The following is a 17,888-nucleotide window of genomic DNA, read 5'->3' as shown; positions in this document are numbered from 1 at the left end:
GAGAACCATATACTTCTCTATCTCGGCACTGGGCATATTTTTGTCTTGTGTGGAAGAAGGAGACCACGTTAGAGAGAATCTGCATGAGAATTAAATGGCCGGTGATAGCTAAGTTGGGGATTTGACTAAGGTAATTAAAGACTAATAGACTATGGTTGTGTCGTTGTCAACGTCTTGCTGGGTAATATATTACATGTCATGTATGTATGTATTCGGGGTCATGTGAAAGACCCAAGCTTATTTATATTTATTTTTAATCAGGGCATATCTTCAATCATGTTTTTAAATTAGACTTTTATAAGCAATTTCATATTAACACAGCAACATTGAAGAGTACTTTACTTTTAGAAGAGATAAAGATAAAAAAACCATCCCCCAAGGCCAAGACCCCACTCTCTAAGTTGTTCTCAATTATGTGGATCCATGCAACTCTAATTTGCTGACTTCGGGGTTAGGGATAAAAATATGCAACAAGTAGGTAAACACATACTATATTTAATTTAAGTTCTATTAGATTTCATAAAGAAATAAATAGAAAATTCTTTTAAAAATTATTTAATTTATTTTAACACGAACTGTGTTTTAAATTAAAAAAATAACAAAAATGAAATTTATGAGTGTGACTCCATCGATGATATGTATGCATGCCACATGTATGCATGCGTAACCAGACCTAACATGATCTATTTATACAGGCAATGCTTTAAACTTTTATCCGTGCCTATCCTCCCAGTGAGTGCTTTTCAACTGTTGCATTTCAATATTTTGATACTCAAAATTTTCAAGCACCCACTTAACAAGTTTTTTTTCCCCTCTTGATCATCTTTCTTTTTCAACCACATTATATTATCAATCAAATCAATTATTTATCTCTTTTTTTCTCTCTCTTAAACTATAGACAATTTAAAAGTGTCCGAGAAACATTTATCTAATATTTTTGTGAGTGTTTATGTTTAGAAATCCATAAATTTTATATACTTAATTGATATTTTGTTTTCTCTTCATTTTTTTCCAATTAAATTATATATTTTTTTCTCCCAATTATAACATAAGACATGAGTGTGTATCTACATTTATTCTATTTTTATTCATAAAAATTCTGCCAAGTATAGCTAGCTTATGGAGACACAAACTGGACAGAATGACAGACAGGCCGGTGAAGCACCCACTCACGTCAACCTCATCACAAATTCACAGTTCACAAACACGACACCACCACACAAAAAAACAGCAAATTTTGTATGTGTAAATAATTTTTTTTCACTCTAATCTTATACCCTAAAAGTATAACCAATGTAATAAACAAAATTTGAAAACTAATTGTGCTTGGCGATGATTGAGATTGAGGGAGTAATAGCTATCAGTCCAACCCAACAGACAAAAAAGCTAGCGGGCACATCTGTTCTACAGAGTACAGTGTACTACATTTGTTTTGATGTTTATTTTCTTCCATAAAGCGATGCCCGGAGAATCTTGGCACCTCAATTAAAATCAAGTTCGTAAATAAATGCATGACAACACTCTTCTCCGAACATCTCGAATGCTGGAATTATAGTAGAGTTGAGCCCCTACAAAGAATTTAAGAATTTTAATAAGGTTTTTTTCCCCTTATTAATAATATAATTCTTAAAAATTTAGAATAATTTATTTGATTTACAATTCTTAAAACAGTTTAAAATAGTTACCAATTGAATTCAGATCCCTTTAAGTATATAGATTAAAAATAAAATCTTATTAAGAGTGATGAGTTAAGTTATTTGGCGAAAAGTAATCATAAGAAAATAACTGTTTGTATAAACTATAATTATTAGTGTGACCAGAAGATTTACTCCAATGAGAATTGCTTGTTAAGTTTTGAGAACCCACGAGAAACTCACATGTTCTTTATTCCTTATAAATATCATCCATTTGTAGCTTCAATTGTATTCGCACTCACACTAGCACGCAACCTGTTTGTTCGTAAATTCGGCCACTCCAAAGTATATGCACCACAAACAACAACACCATCTTAATCTTCTCCACCCAAAGCGCAACTTGCAAAAATTACATAAATTCCTAGCCCAAAAACTTGATCAGTAAACAAACATGGGAAGTTCCGTGCGTGTAAAAGAAGCATCTGTGGTTACACCTTCTGAGCCCACTCCATCGAGTGTGTTGGCTCTATCAGCTCTTGATTCGCAACTCTTCCTTCGTTTCACCATAGAGTATCTCTTGGTCTACAACCCTTGCCCTGGCCTGGACCAGGCTGCCACCACGGCCCGTTTAAAAGCAGCATTAGCCCAAGCACTGGTTCCCTACTACCCCTTCGCGGGCCGGGTCAGGACCAGACCCGATGGACCGGGCCTGGAGGTGGTTTGCGGAGCCCAAGGCGCGGTGTTCATAGAAGCCTCCGCTGACCGTTACAATGTTAACGACTTCGAGAAAGCGCCTAAAGCAGTTGCGCACTGGAGGTCGCTCTTGTCGCTCCACGTGGCAGACGTTCTCAAAGGATCGCCGCCGCTGGTCGTTCAGCTGACGTGGCTCGGCGACGGCGCCGCCGCAATCGGCGTGGGGATCAACCACTGCATCTGCGACGGGATTGGGAGCGCGGAGTTTCTAAACCACTTCGCCGAGTTAGCCAACGAGAAACGCGAGTTGTTATTATTAGCTCAGAGGCCCAAACATAAACCTATTTGGGAGCGTCACCTTCTGAAGCCAACGCGTGGGAAGCAGACGCGGGTAGACTCGGAGAGTCACCCCGAGTTCAACCGAGTCCCGGATTTATGCAACTTCATGAACAAAGTCTCGACGGGGCTTAAACCGACCTCGGTGACCTTCGACAAGAGGAGACTAAACGAGATGAAGAGACTCGCGAGTAGCACGAGTGAACCAGGCGAGACGGTGTGTTACACGTCGTTCGAGGTGCTGGCGGCGCACGTGTGGAGAAGCTGGGCGAGAGCAATAAGGTTTCCGCCGAATCAGAAGTTGAAGCTGGTGTTCAGTATAAACGTGAGGAACAGGGTTAAACCGGGTTTACCAGAGGGGTATTATGGGAATGCGTTTGTTTTGGGGTGTGCGGAGACGAGAGCGAAGGAGCTGGAGGAAAGAGGGATAGGGTTCGGGTCGGGTTTGGTGAAGCGGGCGAAGGAGAGGGTTGGGAATGAGCACGTGAGGGGCGTGATGGGGATGGTGTGGGAGAGAAAAGCGTGCCCTGACCCGGTTGGGGTGCTCATAGTGTCGCAGTGGTCCAGGCTGGGTTTGGAGAACATTGACCTGGGTATGGGCAAGCTTCTTCACGTCGGACCCGTGTGCTGCGATAGGTACTGCTTGTTTTTGCCGGTCAGAGATCAGTGTCTCAGTGTCAAGGTCATGCTGGCTGTTCCCACTCACGCCCTTCACAATTACCAGCTTTTTATGCGTAATAATTGATATATAAATTATCTTACTCATTTTATCATCGTCTTCTATTATATCATAATTTTTTTTCTTTCTAAATCTAGAACAACATACTATAGGTCTATTAAATTTATTTTGCTTTCGTATCCTTGCGTCGCATCGGTGACTTGTGTCGTCAAAAGTGTGAAATTGCCAACTCTCACTCAAGTGTGTTTTTGTCGCTACTTTTTTTAGCTTTTGAGTATTGAAGTAAAAATCTAACTTATTAACTACGGTAAATCGGTAATTTTTGTACACCGTTGGTTAGAGAAAAATAATGAAAATCCGAAACGTAAGTTGGTTATTGATGTGGTATATCTGCTCCATCGAAATAGTATTACGAATTGGGATCGAATTTAGATTAGATGCGATGAATGGCTATGGTTGAGGTTTTACGAATAAGAATCGAGATTCGGTAGTGTGTTTGCATTATCTTACATGGTGGACCATGAAGCGCTGTGGCAACGAACCAAGTGGCACAAGCTCTATCATGTAGTACAGGGAGGAACATGATCTCCCATTTTCTCATCATGTATGGATGCGCCTTTAGTAGCGAAGAAATTAAGGAGATTCAAATTAAATTTAATTTAGACTTTAAAAAAGTTTACATACACTAACTAATGTGTAACAGAATGCAATCTGTCTCTCTCTCTCTCTCTCTATATATATATATATATATTATCATAATTTTCTTAGTCTTCTTTTTTTTTTTTTATGAGCAAAAAATATTATATCAAGGGTACAAAAAGTATCATGCATGATTATACACAAACAACAACTGGCATAAGTGTGTCCACCTCTCAATAGAGTAATATCTAGCAACACTACCAGCCCCTTCCCCTTACAGTATATAAACCCAACCCTTCCATGCATATTTCATCTATTCACTTATCAGCACAACATGAATCTTCCTTACAATCACTTTGATAGTAGCTTGCAGCATCTTGTAGTTGTTTACACCAAATTCAGCACTAGAATTGGCTCTCTCATTCAAGTATGATAGTATATGATAGTAGCTTGCGCATCTTGTAGTTGTTTATTCCTTAAAGGCCCAAATTTTTCCCGAAGCATAATTTTCAGCAACCACGGGTTTGAGAACTGTTGACAATATTTCAAGGTAAGACGTTCCGTATCTGCTGTTCCATGACAAGAATCTTTGACCTAGACAAGGCTGACGAGGGAACCGAAGGGGCATTATGCTAACTTATGCTGATTAAACGGTATATTTTGAGGGCCAAGAATATCCTTTTGTTCTCTGCCTATTTTTTTCATCTATAATTATTGATATCCAAATACTATTATTAAACATTTATGCAATATTTGAATTAGTGAAATGAGATGATACGAAGCATAATAAAATTAGATAGATAGAATCTATTAAAACAAAAACTCCATTCCGTGTTATTAAAATATTTTATGATGGATCGGAACAAAGTTTCTATTCAATTTTTTTAGTACTGAATAGAATTAAATAAATTATAAATTTTTTCTTAATACACGATTAATTAGTATAACTTTATTTACACTATCAATTAATTAAAAATTGTTTTAAATAGTTCTTAAAATAATTATTATAAAAATTACCAATATGTAATTATATGATAATCTATAAGTAAATAACACTGTAAAATCTTTATAATTAGTTGCATATTAAGATATTTTTTATATTACCCTTATTTTAACAGGACTAATATTAATGCAATGTGATATTCTCCCTCATTCTATCCCTTCTCTACTTTAAGCACATTTTTCTTTGCTGTCGGAACTTTGGACGCACAAATTTTGTGGTACCTAGATGGAGAGGTTAGAAAGGAAATGCTTTGGTTGGCATATGTTGGATATCTCTCCAAAGTTACCCCAAACATACCCGAAGTTATAAATATCCCTTCTTTAATCCCAAATTATCATTCCATGAATCAGTTTCCTTCTCATAACTAAACTTCCTGCTGAATCGAACATAGAAGAGTGAGTCAACAAGAAAACTCAAAAATTAAATAAAATCAACAACATGCTGAATCTAAAAAATATATATACTTTTTTTTAAAAAAAGAGAAAAAATATACTACTGGTTTTCGTGGGCTTTTGCTTAGAAAATGTTACAGAATGCCATAATGGATGGAAAGTTGGAAACTAAGTTCAGTAACGATATCCCTTTAATGATTTGTAGTTACCAACTCAAGGGCACTGCTATTTTTAAAAAAAAAATATGTGTTACGAATTAATTAATGTTTTAAGTAGAAATTGAATCTATGACTTTCAGGTTATTAGCACAATGCTTTAATCAATTGAATTAATAGGACAATTATGCCATAAAATAAATAATGTTACTATACATAACACTAAAATTTCTAATGTATATTTAATGTGCATGTAAATTTAAATAATAAATTTTATGATAATTAATTTTGATATAAGTCATACGAATTATTTAATCCGTATATTTTTTATAAATAAAAAATATTTACTATTAAAAAAATTAATTTATTAATAAATAAATAAAAACAAATTATTGATTTCTTTTTTAAAAAAAAATACTTACTCATCCCATAATCCGTATGATATGAGTCATACAAATTAACTCATACGGATTATGTAATTTATATGACTCGTATGGATTACGTAATTCGTATAACTCATATAGATTACGTAACCCGTAAGTGCTATTTTTAATTTTTTTCAAAAATATATTTTTTTAATTTATTAATATATTAAATTTTTTAATAGTAAATATTTTTTATTTATAAAAAATATACGGATTAAATAATTCGTATGAGTTATATTAAAATTAATCATCACAAAATTTATTATTTAAATTTACATGCGTTTTAAATATACATTAGAAATTTTAGTATTATGTATAATAATATTATTTATTTTAGGTAAAATTACACTTTTGGTCCCTCAGTTTATCTCCAATTTTAGAATTGGTTCCCCTATAATTTAATTCACAAATTTGGTCCCTCAGTTTTATAAATCCCTGCAAAATTGGTCCTGAAAGTCCAATTTGAACATTGACCGTTAACCTCAGACGTTGACTGCTACGTGCCAACGCCACGTGTAACTGTCACATGTCAATGCCACGTGTCAACATTTGAGTTGTTCCTTGTAAATGCTTCATTTTTTGTAAGTAAAATTATATTTTTAGTCTCCCATTTTTACTCCAATTTCAATTTTGGTCCCCTTATAATTTAATTCGCACATTTGGTCCCCCAATTTTATAAATCCCTTTATAAATTCAGCCAAATTTCATTATTGAAGAAGTTGTATTTCAAATTTCAAACAAAAATATCATTGTCATACATAGGCCATTTAAGCAGTCGTATACACATAATATTGCATGGGGGAGCAAAAAAAGAAAAAAAAATAGGGGGTTATTACAGAACCTGTTAAAGTAAGAGATCTGAAAATTTCAGACCCTGGTTGGGATTCATGCGCCACTTTCCCAAGTTGAACAACCCTGAAAGTGGGAGAGAGACAAAAAGTGATTTTTCTCTGGGTTCCAAGTGAGTGAAAAACTTGTGATGAAAAAAAAGTGCGAGATTTATCAAGATCTACCATGTCTCTATCACCAGTGGCTAAACCATTCAAAAGAACAATTTTACAAGAACAATTTATAAAGGGATTTATAAAACTGGGGGACTAAATATGTGAATTAAACTATAGGGGGACCAAAATCGAAATTGGAGTAAAACTGAAGGACCAAAAGTGCAATTTTACCTACAAAAAATAAAGTCTTTATAGGGAATCACTCAGACGTTGACACATGACATTGACACGTGACATTGACACGTGACAGTCAACATCTGAGGTTAACGGTCAACGTCTAAATTAGGCTTCCAGGACCCATTTTGCAGGGATTTATAAAATTGGGAGACCAAATTTGTGAATTAAATTATAGGGGGGTTAAATTCGAAATTAGAGATGAACTAGGGGACCAAAAGTGCAATTTTTCCTTTATTTTAAAACATAATTGATCTATTAGTTTAATTGGTTAGAACATTATGTTAATAACTTAAAAGTTATAAATTCAATTCCTGTATGGGCCAATAATTTTAAATTAATTTGCAACACATATTTTTGAAAAAAAAACTTTGGGATTGAGCTTGGATCAACTAATCCGTAGCCCAACTCAAGTAGGATTTGAACCCAAAATCACTTCATTACCTTGAAAGAAATCAGAAAAAGTGATGCCCTTTTGCAACTTTTTTTTTTTTTCTTTCTCAAAACACTCTCTGTCACTTTTTCTTTTTACATTCCAAATTCTGAAATGTATAAAATAGTTTTAAAAATTAATTTCTAGAATGTTAAAAAAATGCATTAAAGAAAAACGGGTGCAAAAAGAAGCCCCCGTGATGAAAATGGATTGAGCTTTTCATTTGTAGGAAATTGGTTGAGGTGGGTTCAGAGTTTCTGATGTTTCTTATCGAGCCGTTTGATAGCACTGTATAAGATTGGAAATTGTCATTTTCACCTTAATTGTTGTTAAGTTCACTCACTATCATCGTTGCATTTTTATTTTACAAAAGTACCTCATGTTTTCGTTTAAGACATACACAAATGAAAACAGTTTCATTTCGTTATAAAATGTGCAAGCATAATATGAAATGGAAACACGTAAATTTTCTATTTATTTTATTGAGTTTAACTTTTATATATTCTCAGTATAAAACTTTATACATTATTAATTTATCCAAAATTATGATAAGTATAATGTTTAAAGATAATTATTGTTAAAATTAACAAAATAGTCATATTCAATTTTACGTATACTCTATATACTCCTTTCATTTTCCATGTATCACATGTATCCTTACATCCAAAATCCCGGGACTACTAGCTACTAATACGCTTATACGCATGTATCTTTTAATCTTTGACAATTGTCGACTTATTTCCCTGCATTTGATAGGAATCACAGCATTAACATATTTGACGGTAACTGAGATGTGATGCACTAATGCTTGGTTGCTTGTTGCCCGGTCTTTCAGTGCTTGCATATTCATCTGTACAATGAAATGATATATATATAAATGAAACTTATTTGAAAAATTAACCTTATGTTTAACCTTGTTTTCCAAATGCTTGTAATTCGTTCGATCAGACCTGTTAAGGGCTGTCAAGTTAGAAGCCAAGTTATGTATTGATCCGAAATGGTTTACAAAATTTTATTTTCTAGATTTTTTTCATATGTGGCATGAAGATCAACTTGGAATTAATATTTGTATTATTTTCAATCATGCGTACTATATTACTATGAGAGTGAGTCTGAGAGCTACCTAGGTAGTGTTGGACAAGTTCTTTTTAGTTTTCTAGTTTAAACAAAATACTAAAAAGTTTATGAAGAACAAAAATAATTTTTTTAATATAAAGAAAATATAAAAATTAAGCTTTACATGAAGTCATGAACTAATTTTATTAGTAATTTTCTCTTGTCTTTGTTCCAACATTCAATAATATATTATCCACGGATAAAAAAATATATTGTCAATTTTTTTTCAAATCACATTTTATGAAAATTAATCACAATCAAAACATATATAATAATTTTTTTTAATATTTAACACATGTTACACGTATTCAGAACTAAAACATCATCAGTTAAACAAAACCAATCTAATGTTAATTGATCCAGATGTTAGTATCCCAAAATATTAAAATTACTAATTATTTTTAACCTGAATTTAAGAAAAAGTTAATTCAAATTTTAAAGTAATTTTATTAAGACCCAAAAAAGTCAAGATATAAGCGTCACCTTAATGTCGGCAATAGCAATAGCTTATTAATGTCGACAGTTTGGGGACAGATGATTTGAATAATCCATCAACAACGACCTTAACGATGAAATCAATTAATTAATAAGGCAAGTTCATGCATATATATCGGTTTGCGGTGTATTAATGCAATTAAGAGACGGTTAACGTATCTTGAATAAATGTCATGCGTTATCTATTGGGCCATGGCTTGTAAGGAACTACACTGTTGTGCCATATACGGCAAAGAAAGAAACTGTAGAAGTCTTACGGTATTGGCATTAGTCTTTGGATTCCCATGACATGACACGGTTAAGCTTATATATGAACCATATGGTGGTGGGGTTGGTGACTTTGAAAATCACAACGGGTGCTCCGTCTTGCAATAAAACAGTACGGTTATTAGACCCACTTTCGTTCGTTGAGAGAGATTTGCAAGAATCAAAAGTAGCTATAGTAGTGTTGCTGTCTCTATACTAAATGGTGTCTCACACATGTAGGTGGTGCCATTCAATACTCAGGTTCATCTGGTCCACTGTCTACATCACAAATAGGTTATCTGAGTTCACCATCAGGGTCTTGTTCTTTTTCTTTTTTTTTTTTTTTTTTGGTTTGATGGTGGTGGTGGTGTCTTTACTAACCAAACAACACCGGAAATAGATCATCAGATGAACATCATACATGCGTTTAGGAGCAGAATTTCTTGTTCACTTTATGATCAGGAGAAGCATCATCGACCGTGAAAATCCTATTATATATTATTACATAAATGAAATTGAAAAGACAAAGAAAGATCATCATTTTTCCTATAATAATAGCATGGACAAAACTTAGCTATTGATCCCTTTAGGAGTGTTTTGGTGTTATTTTTCAATTAGAATTGAAATTTCACCTCAATAATTGATTTGTGTCATGCTTTAATAGAAACCTTTATTACATGAATTACTAAGATGAAACTCCAATTCTGATAGAAGAACAAAACCCAAAGCAATCGTGCAACGATATAAATCTATTTTTTGTCCTAGTAGCATAGGAATTATGAAACTAAAAGATTTCAATTAATTAAGACCAATTCATTCAAGAAAGTACTTATTTATTAGCATATACAACACAGTCGCTGCTTTTGATTGATCAGAAAATTCAGAACAATTACAACAAAAGAGAGAAAGGGGGAGGGGGGGGGGGGGGTTGGGGGGAGGATCATAATTAACTAACATTAAATCTCAAAATATATATGGGGTTTGAATAAAATCATCCACCGTTTCATGTCTGGTCAATGATGATTGAGAAGAAGAGGTGTGGCAGAAGTTGTCATTATTATTATTGAAATTATCAGCACAAGTGTAAAAATCAGGGAAGGGTGGCAAACTAACGTGGCCATTAAAGAAGGCATCATGAGAAGTGGAATTAGAAGGGGTGGTGGTAGCAGTAGCAGCAGCAGTAGCATAACGAGCAAGACGGTCCTTAGCAATGGCAAGGTCATGTTGAAGCTCCACCATCTTCCTTTGCAGCAGAGCTATGGCACCAATGCATCCATAAACCGGGTCCCGAAGCCGTGCTTCCGCCTCATAAGCAAGTGAATTCACCGTGTCCTCTCTCTGTTCCTCAGGAACCTCAACGAGGATCTTGCTCACATTGCTTGCCCCGAACACCTTGTGCACCTTGGCGAATTTCTTGCACTCGTCAGAGCGAAAGTACGGTGCAAATATGCAATTGGGTATGCACCTTCTCTTCAAGAACTTGCAAGCTGCACAAGAAGAGCTTGAACGTGGCTCATAATAACCCTTCATGGCTCGATCTCGTTCTCAATCTCAATTCTCTCAAATTTCCACTTTACTATAGTGTTTGCCCTTATAAGTATATGGTTCTCTCGAGACAGGTATTTTGCTCAATCGCTATTTAAGGGCAACCACGTTTCCTTGCCTATTAGCTCAGCTAGGTCGCTGGACTTGCATGGGCCAATGCTGTCTTTTTACTGCATTTATTTTATTTGCTTTTGATAAAAAAATAATACTATTTAGGTTTTCTCTAGCTAGTAGTACGTATAGCATATTTAATTTCCCTTCTATAGCATTCATTCAAATTGGGGAGTGCAAAAGTAGGTCCAAATAATTTATTCATGTGGACAATGGGTGGTATGAGTTGGTAGTTTTCAAGTTAGATATGATAGTTCATGAATAAAGATGGGGATATTTTGATTGATTGAAGAAAAGAAATATTCTCAATAAAAGCAAAATTATCCCTTGGCAGTGAGAGGCATGGTCACTAGAAGGAAACCAATAAAATCGAATTGAGTACTTTAGATGTAGTTGGAATCTTCAGTACAGCATAGTGGAGCCAAAAATAAAGCTAGTGAGATGTTTTTATTCTTTCTATATCATTAGATATTTCGTTTTTTCCGTTATTATTTTTTGCAATTCTAGTTGCTTTCTAACAAACTGAAACGGGAAGTTTAAGGTGAAGAAGCTATAGGCCTATAGGGCATGGAAACAAAACGAGTGCGTGTCAAATTTTAACCACATCAAATTAAACATCTTCTGGTTGGACTTGCATAGTAACCTGACATGGGTTTCCTTTTTTTTTTTTTTTTTTTTTTTCATTTCTACAAGAAGAAACACAAGGGTGTGACTTTTTTACGGGTGCATTATTATATTTAATTTTATGGGAATTAAATATACACCATACACGCATGAAAGCATATAAGAGGCTATTCCTAAGCATAAAAGCAAAACCAGGAGCTAATCATGAACTGATTGATTTCCATTTTGGCAAGCAAGGCCAAACCTGACTTTATTATTAGATTAATATAATTATTCGATCAAGGAATCCATAGATTCAAAAGTTCAACTTCATAATAAAGATTCAAGAGGAAAAATAAAGAAATCTTATTATCCTTAAGTATTTCCTGGTGAGCAAAATTAAAATAGTACGAGTCAAGAAAACATTGACGATATATATACTATAGATTTTATATTATTTTATCTTTAGGAGGCCACCTCACACTGAAATTGATGCTTACACCGATAAGGATTGAAACATTAAAATATTTTATCATTATCAACTGGATAAAGAAGGCTTTAAACTGTATTAAGAATTAACATATTCGAAGGTTCAACCTAGTCGTAAATGTCCTATAACGACTTTCTATCATTGCATATTACTGTGGGGGTGCAACTGTAAAGATTTCCTATCTCATTATGGAATCTAATATAATAATTGTAGATTGCATTTTTAGGTGGACTGATCATAGCCCAGAATTTGGAGGGACTTAAATCATTTGGTGAAACCAATCTCTTGGTTCTCAGACTGTATTTTGACACAATTTAAAGTTATTAAAATTAGAGTTTATATTTTATGCAGGATAAAAAAGTTACAATGTTAACCAATTAAAATTATGATAAGTATAACTTTAAAATTATGATTATAGTTAAAATCAACAAACTTATTATACACATTAATTTATAATTGAATGACATTATAATTTTTTATACTATTAGGTTGTCTCTAATTTTGTTGTTTACAAGAGTTGTTTTCAAGCTAATCAGCTTAAGGCGATTGCTTTAACATAACAACGGTTTTAAAAAAAATTCATAGCAAAAACAACTAAAAATTATTACAACAATATTTTATTTTCTAAATTTGTTTTTGCACACATAGTTAACATGGTGATAAATTTTAACCTTCATTATAACATTAAAAAAATATAAAAATATAAAAGATGAGTAAAGTGTATGTCAAGTCAATTCATTTTACCTATTATAAACAAACTAACTTAAATAAACATGATAATTTTTGTGTTTTCAAAGGAATGAGTCAAGTTTATAACAACTAATATATACTGCTAGATTGCTTAGTTAAAGATAATTAACTTATATTTCATTTAAGCTTAAACCTAGTGAATTCATGATGATTCCGAGGGAAATCTTGTAAGCTGTTTAGAAAGAAAAAGAAGAAGATAAATGAAGGGTAACATTATGATTAGGTGTGTGTGAGAGTGGGGAAGATAAGTGTCACCTCAAACTCAAAGTCATGGTGGTAGAGAGGGGAAAGGGATGGAAGATGATAATGCACTCACCCTCCAATTTCTAAGACCCCAACCCGAGAGCCCACTTGTTTAATGCGCGTCGTTTTCCCTTAAAACAAATAATAGACAATGGGGTGTGGGGGGAGGGAACCTTCCATGCCATCCGTTGGATCAAGATCGACGGTAGATAAGTCTCACGCGAAGGAGTGGATCGCGGAACTACGGATAATAGCTTCCGCAAAATGGGCCGGCCCAGGAATGATTGGAGATGAAGATGAGTCCCACTTCCCCCGTCTCTCTTTTGTTGTTTATTTTATTTTTCTTCATTTTAATGCACATTCGGAGACAAAACAAATATGAATTCACATTTTCTGATATTCTGTACCATGCTGGACCTAGCTTGACTCGGTCAAAACCTTGTGAGCGGCAATGTACCATAGTTCCCTCTCTCTATTATTTATATTTGAGGAAACCCTCAATTTCATTTCTAAATTGTTATTCTTTTTTTAAAATAGTTTTTAAAGTAAGAAAATTATATGAATAGTCTCTGAAGTATTAAAATCATAATGAGTAGCACTCTAAGTATTTTTTATAAAAAAAATCAATTTAAAGTATATCAACTCAAGGATTAAAATGATGGATATTTAATACTTGAAGGGTTACGTATATAATTGTATTAATTTAGGAAGAGAGAGGATAATACTTGAAAGACTAAGTTAGTTGTTTATTCTTTATTTTTCTCTAGTATAGAATTAGGGGTGAGAATAAATTAGGTTATGGCGACTTGAGTCTAGTCTACGATGAATTTTTGAGGTTTGAACCTGACCTATAGCCTATCAAAGACTTTTATTTTGACTCGGTCTTGTCTTTCTAAACGCTTAACTTGGTTAGAAAGTTTTTTTAAAAGCCTTTTTATATTTATTTGCTTTGGGGGTAAGAACATAATAAGAAAGTTAATGAAAAAGGAAACGTTAACCAGAATAGGCAAGCCAATAAAAATAATGAGTAATATAAAGGAACACATGACTCATACCTAAATTATAATTAAAGTCTTACTTGATTATATGAGTGGAAGTTAATCAAAGTCTACTGGTTTAAAAAAAATTAATTGTACCCAAAAAATAATATAAGTATAAATTAGTACCAAAAAATAATATAAATATATATAGATCGGCCTATCAGGCTTATAAGGTTTTTTAACAAGCTTAAGCCTGATCTATTTAATTTAATAGGCTTTAAAAAAAATTTGAATCTAACATTTTAATTAAATAGGTCAGTTCAGACCAGACTTTATGTAGGCCACTATAGGCCGGTCTGACCTATTCCCATCCCTAAATAGTTTTTTTTTATGAGAAAAAAAATCTTATTTAGAAGATTATTATAAATAATAAAATTTTTCTAATATAATTACATATTGAAGAATCTAATATGAAATAACTAATTAATCCGAAACAACACTATTAATCGACACGTTAGATGTTAGGTGGTGTCTCTGTTATTCATTTTGCTTTATTGAAATTGAATCATTCCTTTTTAGTTATCAAATAAAAAAGAAAAGAGAGAAAATATGTTGATTGGGGGAAGGAGCATCTTTCTGTGCTGTGTTCAATAAGTGAAGGAGAAACATAACAGCCAAAGACGAGGTAGGGGAGTGGTACTAACCCAGACCAATTACCGTTTACTATAGGTAGGCCAAATGTCTCTCTTGCTACAAAAATAATACAGTGTTGTGCTGCTTCTTGGTTCAGAAATCAGAAGTGCTACTACTCGTTAAAGTGAAACAAAAAAAAAAAAAAAGTAAAACCAAATATGATGTACTGATTGACTTACCAAATCAATGACATGCACAAACTATTGCGTCTTTTTTCTTTAGTTAAGAAAGTGACTGTCACACAGTAGTGGAGACATCGTGCATTGTTTGAAATTTTCAGTAGACATAATATTTAGGTCTTTTCGTTTTGAAATTAGAAAATTAATTCTCATATTTATAATAAAAAATATACGTTTTAATATACCTTTTCTTCTATTTTTTTTGAAACTGAACTGTATCTAATTTTACCTTAATGTTAAACTAAATGGTCTCTTAGTTTCGGATAAAAAAAAGGTCTCTTAGTAAATCAAGAAAACACGAGGAATTTAGTTATGCGATATGTTTGGAGCTTCTGTAAAGAAAAATACTGAAAGGTATTTTTGCCTTTTTTGTTACAACAAAAATATGAAAAGTTGATGAGAGGTATGAGAAGAATGAAAGTGAAAACAAGATGAAGCTATTGGGAATCATTGAGAACTGAAGTAAAGTCAAAAAAGCTTGTAAAAGGTGGGTGCGTGTGGTATTGAGTATTGACATTGCTACTTTTAGTTCGGCGGACTATGGATGTGGATCGGGCAGCTAGGCTTTCGAGTTGAAGTTGCCAGTCCAAGTCAATTTTAAGCAAGATACTGAACTTCCAAAGAGTGTTGTTAGGTGCACCCAGCATTATAAAAAAATGACAAAATTATCCTTGTTTGGTTTTAAGTTGATCCGGAACAAAATAAAATTTTTGTTAATTATACAATACATTTAAAGATATTTATATCAATCAATCATAATCATAATTCAGGCTAATTAATCAATCATGCTAATTAATCATAATTTCCTAAAAGATGATATATCTATATATAATCATAATTGATTCTAATCAATCATAATTCTCTAAAAGATGATATATCTATATATAATCATAATTCATTCTAATAAATCAATCATGCTAATCAATCATAATTTTCTAAAAGAGGATATATCTATATATAATCATAAGTCATGCTAATAAATCAATCATGTCAATCAATCATAATTTCCTGAAAGACGATATATCCGAGAAAACTGAATCTAATTCAATCATAATTAGCATAAATTATTATTATATATAGATATATCAATTATGATTGATTAGCATTAATTATGATTATGATTGATTGATTAGCAAAATAAATATCATTAAATATCTTGTATAATTAACAAAATTTTTATTTTTCCTATTACGGATTAACTTGATCCAGAAGTTACACATCAACTTGATCCGTAAGAGGAAAATCAAACAAGGACAATTTTACCATTTTCTTATAATGCTGGGTACACTAACAATAATGTTGGGTGCACCTAGCAACACTCAATTCCAAAGGATAGGCTTGACCTAAGGAAGTTATAGGCTAAGACAAGATAACGAGGAGACAATTGCTTTATGCACCCATTTTTGCTTGATGAACCTCCAAATTTTAATATAACCACATCTTATCCTTCTCTCCTCTTCCCTCATCCACTTTCCGCTCCTCTCCATCATCTTCTTGACTGCTTCATGCCTTCTCGCTTTCATCGCTAATCCCTACTACCTTTGTACGGACTTGATTTTTTTGCTGTTCTTTTTTAAATTATTCAGACATCGTTTTGAAAGGACATAAGAATAACTTAGGAAGGGACAATGAAGAAGCCAATTTGCCCTTGCACCTTTGCATTGCTGACACATTCTCCTCATCTTTTAGATTCAGGATTTAGAGTTATGATTTCACAATTTTGGATAGTGTATTCAAGAATGCAATTGTATTTTGTGATCAAACTAAATAAGAAAAACATAATAAGGAACATGTTTTATTATTCGAGAACAAGACATTCCCAATTTTTCAACAAGCTTTTACACCTTTAATCAAGCTTAGTTCAACTGCAACCATCAGAACGAAACCCTATTCTATTACCCGGATTATCATACACAATCTCAAGGGTTTTTTGTTGGACGTTCCCAAATATGGTTATTTGACTATCATCTTTATTGGGAATAAATGCCAAACAAGACTGTTTATCATCGAACTCATAGAGTACCCCTGGCGGGTGTAGGTCCACTGTGACGCCAGGAAAGACGAATGACATTTCAGGAATTGGATAATGATATCCAGTAAGATCATAACACGTGTCAAATACATTGTGCGAGGGGGCAGTGGGATAGTTGGACAAACGTTGCTGAAATACTGAACGGAGAGTTGCGTAAATGGTCGGGGGGAGGCGGGTGAAGACGGTGCCGGAGTCAATGATGAAGCCGGCATGGTTGATTTGGCTGAAGTTAAGGCCAGGGAGTATATCACCATCGATGGCGATGCCAGTGATGCTGAGACCGTAATGGTTTAGGCCACCTTGAGGGATGACTAAAGGGGTGTATTTGATTCTTTTATCAAAGTCAGTGTCAGGGTCGTAGCCAAAGGTGATGTAGCCCACGTCGTCAACGCTGGGGATGCAATAGGAGAAGGTTTCCATGTACTGTTTCGAGGTTTGAGACAAAAAAGACAGTTCTCCGCGGCCAAGGCCAAAAATGCCTGAAGTTCTGCCAAAAGTTCCATCATTAATTATGCCGCAACCGAAGTAGAAGTTATCGGTGATTCCAGGGTTGGGGGCGAGGTCATTGTAAAGGGCCAGACGATCCTTTCCAAAGTAGCCTCTGGTAAGGGATCCGTCACCATAATAGATACGGTAGTGGCATAGATGTACATCCTTACTACAATCGAGACCTACATGGAAAAATAAATCAATTAAGCTTACATATTGTTTTGAAATAACGTAATTGAAAATTAAATATTGTTTACCATGTTCGTTTTTTATGAGGACTTTGCACGTCTCATCAAAGCAATTTGAAGCCACATATGTTGTAGATTTTGCTGGATAAAATCTTGGACCG

The 17,888-nt window shown here is 33.7% G+C and overlaps 2 protein-coding genes across 2 annotated transcripts; one reads left to right on the top strand and one right to left on the bottom strand.

Moving 5' to 3' along the window:
• Positions 1 to 1,845: 1,845 nt before the first annotated feature.
• Positions 1,846 to 3,474, top strand: LOC100794022 (alcohol acyltransferase 9). The gene has a single exon (XM_003518389.5). It carries the CDS (start codon positions 2,086 to 2,088, stop codon positions 3,406 to 3,408), a length of 1,323 nt encoding a protein of 440 aa, XP_003518437.1. The 5' UTR covers positions 1,846 to 2,085; the 3' UTR covers positions 3,409 to 3,474.
• A 6,313-nt stretch (positions 3,475 to 9,787) lies between these two features.
• LBD10 (LBD domain-containing transcription factor) lies at positions 9,788 to 11,198 on the bottom strand. Its single transcript, XM_003519379.5, has one exon. The coding sequence runs from the start codon at positions 10,952 to 10,954 to the stop codon at positions 10,388 to 10,390; it is 567 nt and encodes a 188-aa protein (XP_003519427.3). The 5' UTR covers positions 10,955 to 11,198; the 3' UTR covers positions 9,788 to 10,387.
• Positions 11,199 to 17,888: the final 6,690 nt, after the last annotated feature.

Source organism: Glycine max, chromosome 2 (assembly GCF_000004515.6).
Source record: "Glycine max cultivar Williams 82 chromosome 2, Glycine_max_v4.0, whole genome shotgun sequence".
Lineage (NCBI taxonomy): Eukaryota > Viridiplantae > Streptophyta > Magnoliopsida > Fabales > Fabaceae > Glycine > Glycine max.
Note: the sequence above shows the minus strand (reverse complement) of the source record. Positions and strands in the feature narration are given on the sequence as shown.

Bases quoted from the DNA above. Each gene is read 5' to 3' on its own strand.
- LOC100794022 (XM_003518389.5), top strand. From the start codon at position 2,086: ATGGGAAGTTCCGTGCGTGTAAAAGAAGCATCTGTGGTTACACCTTCT.
- LBD10 (XM_003519379.5), bottom strand. From the start codon at position 10,954: ATGAAGGGTTATTATGAGCCACGTTCAAGCTCTTCTTGTGCAGCTTGC.